Source organism: Equus przewalskii, chromosome 27 (genome assembly GCF_037783145.1).
Source record: "Equus przewalskii isolate Varuska chromosome 27, EquPr2, whole genome shotgun sequence".
Lineage (NCBI taxonomy): Eukaryota > Metazoa > Chordata > Mammalia > Perissodactyla > Equidae > Equus > Equus przewalskii.
Genome location: NC_091857.1, coordinates 30242278 through 30260991, shown reverse-complemented (window position 1 = coordinate 30260991; position 18714 = coordinate 30242278). Strand labels below are relative to the sequence as shown.

Below are 18714 nucleotides of genomic sequence, written 5' to 3'. Positions count from 1 at the left end.
ATTAGTAACTGTTTATCTGTCAATTGTTGATTTTTAAAAATTCATTACCTGTCTGTTCATTATATTTACCGTGTAGAAATTCCACATTTTTATATATGAAATATTTCTTTTATCACATAGATTGTACTTTTTCAGTCTTTCATTTTCTAAGATTGTATTATTTTATTACATTTCAATCTTTAAATCAACTGCAGTTGTGTGTGTAAGTGTGGTATGTTACCCCAGGGGTCAACGATATGTCTTCCAGATGGAGATCTAGCTTTCCCAGCAATATTTATTAATGAGTCCATCTCTTCTCATTGAACTAAAAAATACTTTTGTTACTTATTAAATGCTCACATGATGCAAGACCTCTTTTTGGATTCTCTATTCTGATTCCCAGGCCGATATGACAATGGTCTGATCACACCGGCTCTATGGTACGTTCTGATATATGGAATGGGTTTTTTTTCCTTAAACTTTGTCTGGCTATTCACGGACGTTTCTTTTTCCCTATGAACTTTAAAATCATTTATGTATTCTGCAAACAACCCTATTGGGATCCAAGCTGAAACTGTACTACATATATTAATTAATTTTTGGAGAACTGACATATTGATAGTTTGTCCACCAAAGAAAACAGTATGTCTTTCCATTTGTTCAGTTCTAATATCTCCTTTAATAAGATAATAGCACTTTCTTCATATAAATAATTCTTTTTCTTATTAAATGTATTCTTAGGAATTTTATCATTTTTGTCACTATTTTAAGTGGAACATTTCCCTCATTTTCATATTTACGTGTTCATTCCAAACACAGAGAAAAATTTTACTTTTAATAATCATTTATGTTGTATTCAGCTATCGTATCAAACTTCTATGAATCTTACTTAATTTTTTTAAGCTAAAATCTCTTGGGTTTGGAAGTATACAATTACATAACCAGCAAAAAAAAGAGAGAACTTTCTTTTCCAATATTTATACCATTCTTTGTTATTGGTCTTATTGCCTCTAAGATATTACTGAACATGTGAGCATCCCTGCTTAGCTCTGAGTTTAAATGAAATGGCTGTAGTGTTTCATCGTTTAGAAGAATATTTGGTAGTAATTTTTATAGAGTAGTTTGATATATTTAAGCAGTTCCCTTTTCTACTTATTAGAAATGATTATTATATATATTTTTTCTTTCTTTTGAGGAAGATTACCCCTGAGCTAACATCTGCCGCCAATCCTCCTCCTTTTGCTGAGGAAGACTAGCCCTGAGCTAACATCTGCACCCATCATCCTCTACTTTATATGTGGGATGCCTGCCACAGCATGGCTTGATAAGCGGTGCATATGTCTGTACCTGGGATCTGAACCGGTGAACCCTGGGGCACTGAAGCGGAGCGTGTGAACTTAACCGCTACACCACTGGGCCAGCCCCTGGTTATTATATTTTTTCCCAAATACCTAATCAGCATCTGCTGGGCTGACAAGTTTTCTTTTTCCATTTATCTGTTGATATAATAATGTTGAGATTTCTTAATTCTGAACCAATCTTGCACTCTCAGTATAAACTCAAGTTGGTCATAGTTTTCATTTACTATAGAATTCTATTTGCTAAGATTTTGTTTTGATTTTTTGCATCTATATTCTTAATTGAGACTGGTCTCTCATTGCTTTATTTTTGCATTATCTTTCAGGTTTTATAAAGGAAGTTAAGTAGAATGAAATGGTGAACTTTCCTTGAGTTAAATAAAATGAAACAGTGAACTCTCCTTCTTTTGCTAAGTATTTCTAAAAAGACATAGAGCTATTGTAAACGGTTTTCAGGGAAAATAAAGTTTCCACTGATCGACATCAACATGCATACTTGAAAAAAGAATTAGGCACAGAGATTCCCACTCCCTATTCCCCATGCCCAATGCCCCTGAAACATGTGCTTCAGTGAGAAACAGAGATATCCAGTGTGGGACAATGAGTGGGCTAGGGGACAAGAGACTCTCTGGTAATGGCTTAATCAGAAGAGCTGAGGGTTTCTAAGAACCTTTGCACTGAAGTGCCTCAATGCGAAACGGGGGGAAACATGGAATCCTCAGGTTCCAGCCCCCACCACCACAATCCCAATATTTTTTTGGGAATTCTGTGTGGTCTTTCTTTAAAAATTGTTTCTCAACAAAACAGAGCTGTTGGGACTCCTCAGCAGTAAAACCTCAAAGCCCTTACGGAAATATAGTAGTTACACACAGCTCAGCAGCCCTGCCGTGATCCACTGGATCAGAGCTGGCATCCTATTTCTCAAGGCTGCTCTGCAAAAAGTGACTTCAGCTCTGCCATCCACTCCATCTCCCACTTATAGTCACTTTCCAGTTTACTCACTTCTAATAATCCCCCCAAAAGACTAACTAAAAGTCTGAGAATTCTGAAATTAAATTTACAAAACTTCCAAAGTTAAAAAAAAAAATAAACAAGTGAGAGTTTATCAGACTAAAGAGCTTCTACAAAGCAAAAGAAACAAGAATCAAAACAAAGAGACAACCCACTAATTGGGAAAAAATATTTGCAAATCATGTATCTGACAAGGGGTTAATCTCCATAATATATAAGGAACTCACACAACTGAACAATAAAAAAACAAACAACCCGATCAAAAAATAGGCAGAGGAGATGAACAGATATTTTTCCAAAGAAGATATACAGATGGCCAATAAACACATGAAACAATGCTCAACATCACTAATCATCAGGGAAATGCAAATCAAAACTACACTAAGATACCACCTTACACCTGTTAAAATGGCTAGAATCACTAAGACAAAAAATAAAAATGTTGGAAAGGGTTTAGAGAAAAGGGAACCCTCATACTCTGCTGGTGGGAATGCAAACTGCTGCAGCCACTATGGAAAACAGCATGGAGATTCCTCAAAAAAACTAAAAATAGAGCTACCATACAATCCAGCTATCCCACTACTGGGTATCTACCCAAATAACTTGAAATCAACAATCCAAAGTAACATATTCACCCCTGTCTTCACCACCGGCACTATTCACAATAGCCAAGACATGGAAACAATCCAAGTGTCCGTCAACTGATGATTGGATAAAGATGCCGTGTATATATATACAGTGGAATACTACTTGGCCATAAAAAAAGAGAAAAGCATCCTATTTGCATTAACATGAAAGGACCTGGGGGGAATTATGCTAAGCAAAATAAGCCAGACTGAGAAAGACAAACACCAGATGATTTCACTCATATGTGGAATATGAACAAACACACGGACAAAGAAAACAGTTCAGTGGTTACCAGGGGAAGGGGGGTTGGGGGGTGGGCACAGGGGGTGAAGGGGAGCACTTATGTGGTGACAGACAAGAAATAACGTACGACTGAAATCTCATCAATGTAAACTATTATAAACTCAATAAAAATAAAAAATATATATGCTAAGAAAAGCATAAGTCAAACAATTGCTGTATATGACTCTTGAAAATGAACTGATCTTAAAGACAATGTTTAGCCTGATATTAAAATCTGTACACAGCAGCAGGCAGGGTTGAGATAAGAGAGGGGCCACAGGTATGCTGAATATTAACGGTAAGTTTTTTGATTTGTACAAATAAACCATGCATTAATATCATCCACTGTGGGTGGGAAAAAGTGCTTCAACTCCAAACAGAGGGAATCTGGCAACATCCACAGAACTATATGCACATTGACTCTGTGATGCAGCAACTCCACTCCTAGGAATTTACCCTGAAGATGCACTTCAAACAATGGGAAGAAAAAAAAATATATATATATACACACACACACACACACACACTTTAGCTCATTCACTGCTGCATTATTTGTAATTGCAAAATATTGGGAATAACTGAATGCACATACATAGATTAATTGAACAAACTATGGTATATCTTCCACAATGAGTACTATATAACTGTAAAAAAAAAAAAAAGAGAGACAGACAGACAGATCTCTTTGGAATGATATGAGTGATTTCCAGGATGTGTTGTTAAGTGAGAAAAGGAAAGAATAAAAGAACATTTATAGGAGGTTACCTTAAAAGAAGGAAGAGGAAATAATTTAAATATAAATATGCACACATAATGTATCGTGGATCTGCTTTTCTTCCACAAAAATAAACAAAGGAAGAATAATAAGAAACTAATAGAACAGGTGGGGACGGGATGAAGGGAGAGGAGAGGGAGCGAACTTCTCTGAGTTCACTTTTTTGTATACTTTTGGCATTTGGAACTGTGTTGTGTTATGTATTCAAAAAAATAACATTAAGTCCGCAAAGACGAGAGGAGACCCACAGACTGAATAAAAACATAGGGCCGGCCCCGTGGCCAAGTGGTTAAGTTCTCATGCTTCGCTCTGGCGGCCCAGGGTTTTGCTGGTTCAAGTCCTGGGCGCGGACATGGCACCGCTCATCAGGCCATGTTGAGGCGGCGTCCCATGTGCCACAGCTAGAAGGACCCACAACTAAAAATATGCAACTATGTACTGGGGGGGCTTTGGGGAGAAAAAGCAAAAATAAAATCTTTTTTAAAAAAAAGACTGATTGAAAACAAAAATAAATAGACCGAATAGTATTTTAAATAAATAACATATCCACATAGAATGAAGAGAAAAAAAACCTAATTGAAGTAACTTCTAACCACGGTACTTCATATACCCTCAGTCTTATAAACAAAAAGAACTTTGACATCATCTTGAACTCCACTGAGGAAGTCTGGCGTCTGTAGTGGAGACGAGTGGAGCGATTCTGAAACGACTTTGTTTGTATCACAGCATTAAGGGAAAAGACCAGCCTCCTCTCGCCCCATCTCACTCACTGCACCAGGGCTGACGCCTGTGGATTCCTTTAGGAGCCCACCTCAGCCACAAAGGCTTGTCATGGGCTGCTCACCCCTCACTGTGCAGATTAATCCAGCCTAGTCATTCATTCATTCGTTTGTTCATCCAACAAACACTGGCGTTAAAACTGTGAAAAAGACAGAGTCGGCCCTCACAGAGCTTATCTTTTAGTACAAGTAGACACTAAACGAGAAAACCAATCGGATTATTCCACGATAGGTGCTACTGAGAAACAAAACGAGCTAACGGGAAAGAGGAGACGGCGGGCCGCAGCAGGTGCAGAGGGAACTACTTTAGACTAGCGGTCAGGAAACACTTCTCTAGGGAGGTGCCATATGAACTGAAACCTGAAGGGTAAGGAGCCAGCTATGTGCGGATCTAGACGAACTGCCTGACAGGAAGAGGAAATGCCAAGTGCAATGACCCTGAGACAAGAAGCCCGGCCCGTTTAAAGAACAGACACGAGGTCACTGCAACTGGAGTGTAAAAACTGAGGAAGAGAGCGGTGCAAAATAAGAGAAGGGGGAAAAAGCAAGAGCCAGATGATATTGGGCCTTACGGCCTCGGTAATGACTTGGGATTTCCTTCTCATTGGAGAGTTTTAAGCGGATTTACCTTTTACAAAGATTGTTTGGGTGCTGTGTGGAGACTGGAATCTAAGGTGGCAAGTGTGAAAGAGAGACTCCAGTCAGGATGCTCAACCGTGGGCCCAGGAGAGATGACAGATTAGGATGGGAGCAGTGGAGGCAGACAGAAGCGGCCAGACTGGGGATAAAGTCTGTAAATAGAGTCAAAAGTATAAGCTGATGGAATGAATGTGTAGGGTGAGAAAAAGAGAGGAATCAGGCATGGCTCCTAGCAGCTGGACAGAGGCTCAATGCCATGAACTGAGATGGGGAAGACTCAGGAATGGGGAGGGAGGCGGGGAGGAACAGGAGTCCTGGATGACTGGTTTTTGGTGAGTGAGTGTGGCAAATTGGTCGTGTTGGGGGCGGAAGGCCCTTCTGACATATAGTCAGAAGCATCCTAACATAGTGCATGTTACATAGCTGTTTGCCCTGCCCCTACGACCCATCCCTGAACCAGGTCAACAAGCTGTTCAAATCTTTGCCTGTTATGTCTCCGGCTCCCTCCTCCACTCTCAGGGCCCATTTCCAGGTGGGGCTCCCTCCCTTCCCCTCCTTTCTCTCCTTAAAAGCCTCAAATCTCTACTTCTGTGGCCCCTACTCCCTCTAATTCCAAAGCCCTCATTCAACCTTTTTTCTTTCCTATACCTTCAAGGCTATTGTCTGTTCCCCTCTGCTTTCTTCTCTTCCCTCTCCACACCAGCGCAAGGCTGGAACAATTTTAAGCATTTAAGTTGCCAAAAGGATATATTTGCCAGTTTCCTTCCAGTTCCTTATTAGTAAGAGAATTTCTAGGAAGATGAATCATCTTTGGCCACTATTATAATTTGGCATTACACACACTGACTTGACTCTGTATTCTGAGAATTCAGGTTTTCCTGTATTCTTAATTGGAAATTGGACTGGACAGATAGGTAGACCCAAAGTATGAGTAGGTTAAAGTTCAAAAGTTCATCAATGGGTTATATAGTTTTTACATGGAACAAAAATAAGAAAGTTTCCAACATATATTCCCCAGCAGTCCACATCACTCATCTATTTGAACCGAGGTCCAGAGCAAAGAAAGTAAGGCCCAAAGAGAGAGAGAGAGACTAGAAATGGTTCCAATCCAAAATTTTCTTCTTCCCCAGATGACTGACACCGAGACAGCCTAAAACCCAGACTCAAACCCTCTCCTGACCAAAAGGGGCACGCGCCTTCCCAGTGACCCCACCAGAAAAACCACCTGAGAACACAGAAGGAGCATGAGAGACAGAGAAGGAAAACTATTCCATTAGGTCAGCTGTTATTATTTATAAATTTAAAACCTAAATTTGAAAAGGTCAAGTATTGCCCAGGGTTACGAAGCGACCAAGCACCAGAGGCAGCGCGGAAGGATACTTCTCACCCATACTGTGCACTACACTATTCCACCATTTTCCCAGCACATCTGTGCTTCAGGAAATTTTCGATTATTTCCAAAGGGATTCCTTTTGAGAAAAGATACTTAGAGGCATGGTTTTCCCCCCGACTAGCAATTCTTGTCAAGAAAAATATGCCATCACAAATTTATTTAACAAAATGTCAGAAAAAATTAAAGACAAAGAACATTTTGATTTGACGTAAGACTGCCAATTCATCATCTGTATTGCTAATAAAAATTTTCACTATAAAAATATTAAGCTGAGGGGCCAGCTCCGTGGCCGTGTGGTTGGGTTCACACGCTCTGCTTCGATGGCCCAGGGTTTTGCCAGTTCAGATCCTGGGTGCAGACATGGCACTGCTCATCAGGCCACGCTGAGGCGGCATCCCACATGGCACAGCCAGAAGCAGTCACATCTAGGATATACAACTATGTACTGGGGGGCTTCAGGGAGAACAAGAAAAAAAAGGAAAAAAGAAAGCGGAGATTGGCAACAGATGTTGGCTCAGGTGCCAATCTTTAAAAAAAACAATATTAAGTTGGAAAAATGACTTTGGTATACTTAGCTAAAAACAGTTTGGAAAACTAACAAATGTTTTAATTGAAAAAAAGTGAATTTACTACATAATACTTTATTTTTCTCCATTACACTTATTAACATGTGACAATTTTTATACTGCTATCGACTACCTCGTTCCACTAGATTACAATTTCTATGACAGCAGGAATTTTGTCTATTTTGTTCACCACTGTATCCTCAGACCTACAACAGTCACTGACCCATAGCAGACATCTGATAAATATTTTTCCACTGCTGATTGAATAAACTTTCACAAATTGGGGAATAAAGCATAAAAGCAGAATTCAGTGGAGGAAGTTAAGCCTGGGAAAGGAAGGTTCCAGTCAGAGATCTTGACGATGGTGTGAAACATAAGCATATGCCAGAACGTAAAGCAAAAGAAGCTTGTTACAATTAACACAGATGTCACAAGTCTCTTGCATTTAAACTTAGGCACTTAATGGACAGGTCAGAGTCCCTGTGCTCACATGTCCATGAGTCCTTGTGCTCTCGCTTGCTCTCTCCTTCCCAGCCTTTTATTTTATTTTAAAAGTAACTCCAAAACTTTGGTCATCTGACTTTTCTAGCGCAAAGAAGATCAGAAGTTAGAGCTAAGGACGTCATCAGAGGACGCTCACTAGCTGAGACGGCTGCAGCCAATATGCTGACAACCAGGAAAAAGAAAATAAAGCAGACACCAAAAACAGCACAGGAATCTGGTATCATTTAGTTTCCGTTCAAATATATCCATCCACAAATATATACAGATAATAAGTATATATATACATATATTTCCCATAGAAGTTTTGCTATTTCAGAACATAGTAAATGATTTTCACACTGATGACGCTCATAATCAAGCTTAGACTATGTTCTGTAGACCCTGCTTGAAGGTAACGAGGAACTACGTCAATCTTTGTTAATTTCCATAAAACTATAAAGAAAAAGACTGATCATTTGAGGGGACAAGCAATGAGTGGGACAACTGAGTTATGTGGAACATCCAGTCCCCAATGATGACAGCAGCTCCTTTTTGGGTTTCGTTCTGAAGGCCTATTATTCCACACCAACTCTTTTATTTACAGTTTGTCCACTAATCCTCTCAACAACCCTGTAAGCAAAATACGTCTTCCCATTTTCTAGATTAGAAAACTGAGGTTAGAGACGATAAATACATGTTCCAAATCATAAAGACAGAAAATAGTACAGCTGGGATTCAAAGTCAGGTGTCAGACTACAAATCATGTGCTCTTTCTAGTACAGCAAGCTGCCTCCCCAACACTGAGGAGCCCGGGGATATGAAGATTAACTGTAAGAACCACACAGTGGGGGAAAATGTGGCTTCTTGGCAACAGAATTCCGCATAGCTCCCCAAAATCATAAACCTAGAACCCAAAACCATATCTGCCACCCTTTTTCACTCACTCTCTTTCCTTCCTGTGGTTTCAAAGGACTGAATGCGAACTTGTGATAGTTAATCAGGAATTCAACAATATTTATTATGCACCCTCCTTGTACAACATTGTAATAAACACTGGTTATTTCACTATTTCACTGGTTACTTCGCAACGAACCCTCAAACATTTTCTTTACTTTTTATCCAATGAAACATACAGAACGATTACATTATAAAGCAAGAGATGTGGACGTTCAGATGAGTATGGGTGATGTGGATGAAGCCAAACAAACTGGTGAGAAAACAGCAAAACACAGATTTCACGACTGGAAATACAACTTTGTGACAGTGTTATCTTGCAAATGTCACTTTTTTTATTAGTCCCATATTAGAAAGATATTTTTTCAGAAGCATTTCTCAGGTAAGAAGCAGCAGAGTATTTCAGACTAGAGATATTTGTTCTCCTTCTATATGTTAAGAAATTATATTATCGGAATATTGTACTTTACCTTCTGCTTACATGAAGTTCCAACTTACCATATCTGTGCTAAAACAGGCTGAGGTAACCCAGATTGAAAAAAAAAGTTTCTAGCTTGATCACCTGCAAATCAAATGGAGAAAGTTTCAGAATAAACAAGAGCTGACAGAAATTCTCTTACAGCAAAATTATAAAAATAAGAAAGAGGCTGGTACTCCTGTAAATAATACATTGAACACATGATAAAAGCCAAATGGTAAGTCTATAAGTGACAGCAAAATGAACCCATCAGCATTTACTTTAGAACATAACACTTTAAAAAACCACCTCAAAAGGGCAAGGGTAAACTGTCCATTTTCATTAATATGCTGTTAACTAAGATGGTGACAGTTACACATTACCGATAAAGCGAATCTACAGGAATCTTCGGGAAACTGATGACCCATACTTCTACTTTATAAAAAAGTTCTTTGCCATTCCCAATATCCACGGTTCAAATTTTCGGCATTTCTAATACATTTATAGAGAATAAGTAATAAGGATTAAAAGAATCACATCAATTTGAGATTAAGAATTAATAAATTAAAGAGAACTATGAGACATACACAAAAACAAGTCCCCAGGAAATCCAGATCCCATTTTTTCTAAAGCTAATTCCTGAAGAGTAATCAAACAGGAAAGATAATAGAAACGGCAAAGTACAAAAGGATCTTTGGGGACACAGCAATAAGAGAATTCCTTTTTTTTTTTTTCTCTTTAAATGTTCAGAATCTGTTAATTTACTTAAGTTTCCCAAGCCAGTTCAAGATGAGAATTAAGCAAGTGTTTTCACTCGGGAACCACAGTCTAATGCTACATTACTTAAAGAATGTAGTCCATTCATCTTAACCAGTTTCCATCACCAGGGACATGCCTGAAACGAGTGACCTGACATCCATCAGAGACTGCAAACAGGCTTGAACGCATCACAGGAAACACAACTGTAAACATACAGGCTCAAGGCTAAGACAATCAGGGAAAAGGTCCCCTCGGTCATATGTGCCCACCTTATCTCTGCATAATAGGTTTCCCACAGATATATGCACTACTGATAAGTAAAAATACTGACTCCAATTACCAGTAATAAATCCAGATATTGGTTTTAAACTATGGAACTGTTGATCATGCTTCGCTCTTTCCTCTGCAGTTATGGTCCAGATATCCAGGCTGCCTACAATCCAAAGAAAACACAAAGAAATTATTCAGTGAGAACACAAAGCACTCCCACACACTATTTCCACAGTACTTTAAGATTCCGTCAACACATTATAAATGATTTGATAAATTAACATCCGTTTGTCCTTGGGAGTTATGCATATAAAGTTAGAAAAAAAAAAAGAAAGCCATTGGCACAAATTCTTTTTTTAAAAGCTTGTCTTATAGTCCTGTAGTTAGCAGGACTGTACAAAGACATGCTAAGTTAATAACTACAATTTATTTACATAAACTTAAGCAATAGATTAATTTAAAACTGCATTTCCAGATGTCTTAAATGCTACAGGTGAAAGTTACAGGAAAAGTGGTTTCACAATTAGTATCCTATGTGATTGCATGAAAATCTTTTTGGAGTGATAACAATATCCAAATACTGGATTGTTGTGATGGTTGCACAACTCTGTAAATTTACTAAAAATATAGTATGTCAATTATACCCCACTGAAGCTGTTTTTAAAAATGGGTATGCTGAAAAAAAACGATGGCAAACCAAAGTGAATGGGATTTAAGCTCTCCTTCAGTTTCAGGTCTCAGACTGACCACACGTCCCCTCATTTCTGAGATCTTCCTCACCTTAGTCTTAGGTCTCCTCAAACAAATTCACCAAAGTAATTATAGATTACAAGGGTGAAGGCTTTCAAAACTTCAGACACTTTCCAAGATGGTGGCAGCAGGCAATATGTATGTTTCACACAAAATGCAAATGTGCCTAGCACAAAAGCAAAACACCTAAACATCACATCTCCCCTCACTACAGGGTCTGGGATAACAGTGACAGGTAGAGTGGCAAGTCATTGAGTCCCTGGAAACATACGTATTGAACGCCTTGTGTGTGCCAGGCAATGTGTTACACATTAGGGATAAATGGTGATGGAGACAGGCCTTTTAGTCCTGCAATTTCTAGAAGGGATTTTTTATTGCCCTGTCAGAATTCATCCCTGGAACTATAAACAAAAGCAAAACCAAAAAAATAAACCCTTGCTCAATAAATAAGAAGCGGGATGAAAACAAAACACAAAATAACACAATAATGCTAAGGTTTTGAAAGGTTTGCAGACTTCTGTATTAGAATCCCACGGGGTCTTTTACAAATGTGAGCAGAGGAACAGCGCTTGTGTCTCCTTACTCTCTTCACGATGACTGGAGCAGACAGCTGCCAAGAGTAATCCATTAATAGGCCACATTCTTTTTGAAAATAAAAAAAATTAGTTGGCCAGCAGGCAAAAACAGTACTTAACACTTTCGTAATAATGTTAGGAAAAACTACCTGAAAAATACATTTTATGTAGACTGATATGTTTCAAGCAGATAAAGTAAAACAAACAAAAATGCCATACTCCAAATTGAATTTTCAGAAAAAGTATAGAATAAATGACCCAGTCACTTCAACAAATAAATTACAAAGAAAAGAACAGATGGAGGGAGAATTCAGTAACGAAGGGGCTTCGAAGATGCTTGGACTCACTGCCATATACGTCTCTTGTTTGGATCCTGTATTTGAACAAACAAACTATAACAAAAAAAATCTAAACATTATCAGGGAAGTTTTCACACTGACTTGATAGCTGAGGGCATTAAGGACGTACTGTAAATTTTATAAGTGTAATGTGGGATTGTACTTATGTCGTCAAAAGTGTTATCTTTTAGAAACACGTACTAAAATATTTGTGGATGAAACAATATGATGCCTGAGAGTTGCTCAAAAGAATACAGATGAGGGGCTGGCCCCGTGGCCGAGTGGTTAAGTTCGCGCGCTCTGATGCAGGCGGCCCAGTGTTTCGTTGGTTCGAATCCTGGGCGCGGACATGGCACTGCTCGTCAGACCACGCTGAGGCAGCATCCCACATACCACAACTGAAAGAACCCACATCGAGAAATATACAACTATGTACTGGGGGGCTTTGGGGAGAAAAAGGAAAAAATAAAATCTTTAAAAAAAAAAAATAAAAAAAAAAAAAGAATACAGATGAAACAATGTTGGCCATGAGTTGATTATCATTTAGACTAAATGATGGATACACAGATGATGGGTTGATTCTATTATTCCCCCTACTTATGTGTGTATTTGAAATTTGCCATAATACTGAGCTTTTTAAAATATGGTTTCAAAGTACATTAAAAAAGGAAAATCTTTACAAACTTACCACCAAAAGGTGTTGGAAACTGAGCCATGGTTCTGTTCCTTTTACCTTTCTAATGGACGCCTGTAATTGAAACGCAACATATAAGTTTATGAAAACTTCACTCCTGTAGACATATAAACACACTAACATGTTGTCTTTAATGATGAGAAGACTGACACCAAAGCTAAGGTATAGCACTACAAATGAAAGTTAAACTAAGGGGTTCATTCATTCATTCTCTGCGCAGTTTCTTAGTGTTGGGTACAATAATGTGCACTGAGGAATGCTGATGAAAGATTCTCTGGCAATAAGAAGCTTTCAGTCTGGTAAGTAATACCACTAGTTCAGGAGAGCCTATTACATCATTAATGTTGTATTTGTTCCTTTTTAAATATTTCTTCTTCTTAACCGTCTACACATACTAGTTCATCTGCTTGCTGGTCACAACAACTGCTTTTTGTTTTTTTGTTTGTTTTTTGATGAGGAAGATTGGCCCTGAGCTAACATCTGTTGTCAATCTTCCTCTATTTTGTGTGTGGGACGCTGCCACAGAATGGCTTGATGAGTAGTACCTAGGTCCATGCCGGGGATCCTAACTAGAGAACCCTGGGCTGCCAAAGCAGAGCGCACGAACTTAACCACTACATCACCGGGCCAGCCCCAAGAACTGCTCCTTTTAATGAGCACTCAGTACATGCTGCCCACTGTACTAGGTGATCTATAGGTCTTATCTCTTCCCTGTCATCACAGCCCTTGGGGATAGGGACTCTTATTACCATCCTTACATTACAGATGAGGAAAATGAGAATCAGAGAGGTGAGGTGATCAAAGCAATGTCACACAGTTGGTAACCCAGCTGGATTTGAGCAGGGACAGCAAACTCCACAGCCTGTGTCCCACCTGTGAAAAACACTGTCTGCAATTGCAGCTCAAAGACTCTGAGAAAGGCTGTACACAATGCGTGTTACACTAGCATCTGCCCAGAATACCAAACAGCAACCCAAGGCTCCAAAATTCTCCACAGGCATCACTCGTTCATGAACAGCCAATGTGAAACCAAGCCAGGCCTCTTCCCCAACTAAAATAATGCAAACTTAATGAGTATTTTTTCCTATGCTTAATTTAACAACAATGGTAAATGTGTATAGTTAAAAATGAATACTAAATAGTGAAAACACTTAGATAAATTTAGATTTCAAAAAAGTAGTCCCTTGCCCTCATCCTCCTCAATTTCATATTCAATCTGTTCCCGCATTTTTTTTTTTAATTGACACAACAATGTCTTTTACTCTCCTAATTTTGGGGGGTTTATTTTGCTCTTTAGTTTTCTTCGGTTTCTTGCATGATTCGATTTCTTGTTTGTTGGCTCATTGTTTTGGGTCTTTCTCTTTCACTTTTGAGACTTTCCTCAGACATCTGGTGATCCCCAGGTGTTTCTTCATATCTAGGAGGGAGGCACTAAAAGAATGCTCAGAAGCTGGGTGTGGGTGGCACGTTTGCTGACTGATGGGCTTGTCCATACAATGATCAGATATATACCCAGTCACCTTCTCATTGGGAGACCTCCAAATGTCAGTAAGTAGAGGTCTTTTCATTGAAGCTGTTCAGTCTTGCCAGAGAGAATGAAGTGTAGGGGAGGGCAGAGAGAACACACATCTAGCTACTGGCTTCTGGGGAGGAGTGGAGAAGGGAGAAGGAGGTGAGGGGCCTACACTTCAGTGTGCAGACTTGTCCATAATCCCTTTATTTTCAGCCCCATGCTTCACCCCTCTAATCTGAAGCATCTCTGGTTCCAGTGTTCTTCCCATCTGCCCAGAAGGAAGGGGATGGAAGTGAGTCACCTGTCTGCTGAGGGTGTAGAAGAAGGTGGTCAAAGACCTGGACACAGATTTTTAAAGAATTTCCAATTTCAGCTGCAAAACTGACCTCTGCCTTTGGGAGTACCTGGAGCCCCCAAGCACTCTGAAGCCCGTGCAGACATTCCTGGGGCGAGCTGGCTTGTCCCACATCTTCATCACCCCCTGTAGGCACTAGGTTGTATCCTCCTCTGAACCCAGTTACCACTCCTCCATTTACTCTCTGTTACCAAAAAATGGTTAAAACCTTTTGTCACTGTCTCCTCCACCATTATCTTTTTCCTTATGAGTTAACATCTTTTATGCTTCCTTTGTGATTATACATATATATATATAGTTATTGTTGTTGAGGAATATCAGCCCTGATCTACTATCTGTTGCCAATCTTCCTCTTTTTGCTTGAGGAAGACTGTCCCTGAGCTGACATCTGTTCCAACCTTCCCCTATTTTATGATTATAGCCGACTTTAGGGAAGGAGAAAACACATGTGGTCCAGGCACCATCTTTAACAGGAGGTCTGTGACTACAGTTTTGAAGCAGGCTGCTTCTCACGGCCAGTTCCCTTTAGAAGCTGCAGCTGCTATTATCTTCTTCCACTGTTTCTCAGTCAATACAGCACGTGGGCAAGCTTGATAATTCTCCAAAAGATTTTAGTGTGTTTTACCTCACTCCACATTCATAATGTTCTCAAAATTGACAAGTCATACATCTTTTTATTGAGCTCTACAAAAATGGCAAGCTCTTAATTTTAAAAGCATAATAACACAAATATTTAACACATGTAAGATGAGAATACATTCTGTTCTGTTTTACTTCCATTCTTTACTGTGTATTGCAAAATCAAGAAAAGTTATTGATTTATCTTCCTTATACCCAGCCACTTTATCACATTTTCTTACCAGTGCTAAGTCTTTCAGATGAGTCTCTTAGGTTTTCTAGAACTATATCTTCTGGAAATAAAGAATTTAGCCTTATGTTACTAGCCCAAATCAATAAAACTAAGCTATATAATAGTTGTGATAGCAGGAATTTTCACACTGTCCTTGATTCTCATGTGTTGGTTTTGGTATTTCATAATTTAATATATTTGTTTGTTGTTGTGTTTAGGTAAATAGTCTTTATCATGTTTTTGTTGTTGTTGTTGTTTTGGTTTGGGTTTGTTTTGTTTTATGGTGAGGAAGATTTGCCCTGAGCTAACATCTGTTGCCAATTTTCCTCACTTTTTGCTTGAGGAAGATTTGCCCTGAGCTAACATCTGTTGCCAATTTTCCTCATTTTTTGCTTGAGGAAGATTTGCCCTGAGCTAACATCTGTGCCAGTCTTCCTCTATCTTGGATGGGGGTCACCATCACAGCATGGCCACTGACAAGTGGTGTAGGTCCGCGCCCAGGAACTGAATCTGGGCTGCTGAAGCAGAATGCGCTGAAAACCACTAGACCATGGGGCCAGCCCTCACTTTACCACATTTAGGTAGTTTCCTTCTATTCCTGTTTGACTTAAAATTTTTATTAGGAATGGCTGTTAAATTTTTTTCAGAAGCTTTTTTTTATCCAATGAGATAACCACGTATTTCTCCTTTAAATAACATATTATATTATAGTGATGTATTTCCTAACATAAATTATCCTAGAATTTATGTAATAAACCCAATTCAGATATGCATGTTATTCTTTTACTGCACAGTTAGGTCCCACTTGCTAATATTTTCTTTAGAATTTTTGCTTAGGAAAATGTTATGCATAATTCTATGCATTAAAGTGGAGAACAAGAGAAAACGGATGCATTTCTACCTCAATATAAACTTCCAAAATTATCTTTAAAAAGGTATAACACTTTAACAGACCACAGAAATAACTGGAAATGTAAAGATATAACATTAAAAAGATACCAAGAAAAATTATTTTAGAGACGAGTGTGAACTAATCTTCAACAAATAATTCCTTTTACCTAAAACCACTCCCCAAAGAAAGACTGAACACTGCTCAATTTATTTCATGAAGCTATCATAATCTTAATACCAAACTATGAGAACAAAAGCATAAAAATAGGCTATTTCCACTAACATATATATAGATATAATAATTCTATATCTTACTTTAAATATTTCACAGTTATATTGAGAAGGTCACAGCTAGATATAAGTCTATGGTCCAAAGTATATTTTAATCATCCGCAGCTCCTTGCAAAGCATTTAAGAGTATTTGCTGTTTACCATCCTTCCTAGAGTTCAGGAGATAAGTCCCCATCCTATGTGAATCTCTTCCCCAAAAGCCTCCACCTTAGACTCAATTAGACTCAATTTATCTTCTGGCCCTTGTGACCTCCCTCTCTGCTTCCTCTTCATCTTACATCCATTAGTGATAAGTGAATGGACTGCTGATTCCAACCTATGTCCTACACCTGTTATCTAATGCCCTTCTCTCTCTTCCCCTCCCTAATTAAAGCCTTGTCCCTTAAGTGCCACTGGCCCCAGCTGGATATTGGTTAAGGAATCAATCTAACGAAAACTAAATCACTTTGAGGTGGGAATGAAGATGTACCTTCCAGGCTTATTCACTAACACAAAAGTCCAAATGCTTGTATAAGGATGAGGCTGGAACATTCCCACATACCTTTCTTCTAACCGCAGCTCCTAGGGAACCCCAGACAAAAGCAGTAACATGAAGATGAAGCAATTGGATCAGAGTTTCCGATCCTACCTCAATTCTATGCCACACAGGCAAACCACGGTGATGACATCTTGGCTTAAGGTGTTTGGCTTCTAATTTTTTTTAATATACATTTGTTGTATGTATTACTGTAATTTGACAAAATAAAATAAAGGGCCACAATATTTTTTTAAAATACCACATATCTAAGACTTCTAAAAGTCACAAACCAGCCTGGTGGCACAGCAATTACATTCGCGTGCTCTGCTTTGGTGGCCAGGGGTTCGTGGGTTTGGATCCCAGGCAGGGACCTAGACACCGTTCACCAAGCCATGCTGTAGCAGCATCCCACATACAAAATAGAGGAAGATTGCCATAGATGTTAACTCAGTGACAATCTTCCTCAAGCAAAAAGAGGAAGATTGGCAACAAATGTTAGCTCAGGGCCAATCTTCCTCACCAAAAAATAAAATAAAATAAAGCTCACAAACCAGAGTTCTGGTTCGATATAGTGGCATAAACCCACTACAGCCTCTCTGTCCCACTTAAAATGAAAAACTCTGGGCAAAACTTAAAAAGGTAACTATCTGAGGACAATAAGAAGTAAAGAAAAGGCAACAGATTTTGGAAGAGAGTCAAAAGTTTCCCCCATTTTTGTTCTCTTTTCTCGAGCAGCTCTGCCCCAAGGGTGAGTCCAGTTATGGGGTTACACAATGAAGCAGAGGTGGGAAGAGTAAAACTCATAGAAACCAAGTCTTTCTGGCCAAAGGACCCAAAAAAAAACCTCCTACAAGTCTCAAATTCACACCTGAGCCATAGAAATGCAGGACAGACCACAAGTAGCAGAGCAAAGGTCTGGAAAACTAATCTGGGAACGTCCACAGACAGCAGACAGAACTTGTAGTTTGAATCAAATCAGGATGAAAACCTGCTAAAACAAAAAACAACACTGTGCAGAGAATTAGCACAGCACACAGAATCTAAACATGGGATTCACAATGTCCAAGATACAACCCAAAACTACCTGACACACAAAGAACTAGGAAAATCTCACAAATTTTCAAACAAAACAAAAACCCTTGTAATCAACAGACGCCAATTCCTAGACGATCCACATGTTGAAATTATCATGAAGACCTTAGAGCAGCTGTTACCTCTATGATCCATTAGATAAAGGTAAATACAAATGAAATGACTGGAAGGATAGAAATTCTCAGCAGAGAAGGAAAAACTAGTTTAAAAAGAATCAAATGGAAATTCTGGAAAGTTAAATCTTTAGGAATGAAGGAAGAGCAATAGAAATGGTAAATATCTTGGTAAATACAAATTTATTTTTTCCTGCAAAGTTCTTTAAGATGCACAGACTGTTGAAAGCAAACACTGTCTAGCGGGGTTTTCAGTATACATAAATGTAACACATACGACAGCCATAACATAAAGGTCTGTGGGGTGGCAGGAAGGGGCTTACATGGCTGCAAACATTCTACATTTTACCTGAAGTGACACAGTAGTAACTGTAGACTATGAAAAGTAGGTAAGTATTTAATG

The 18714-nt window shown here is 38.8% G+C and overlaps 1 protein-coding gene across 15 annotated transcripts in view; it reads right to left on the bottom strand.

Annotated features, from left to right (window-relative positions):
• Positions 1-18714, bottom strand: part of ITSN1 (intersectin 1) — a 213911-nt gene that overhangs the window by 142391 nt on the left and 52806 nt on the right. For all 15 annotated transcript variants that reach the window (XR_011533735.1, XR_011533734.1, XM_070597188.1 and 12 more), the window contains 3 exons: positions 12684-12743; positions 10403-10495; positions 9345-9408 (listed from right to left, as the gene is read on the bottom strand). Coding sequence is in view for 13 of the 15 variants with exons in the window: in XM_070597188.1 (XP_070453289.1) it covers positions 9345-9408; positions 10403-10495; positions 12684-12711 (185 nt within the window). In the remaining 2 variants the exon portion in view is untranslated. The remainder of the gene's footprint in view (positions 1-9344; positions 9409-10402; positions 10496-12683; positions 12744-18714) is intronic.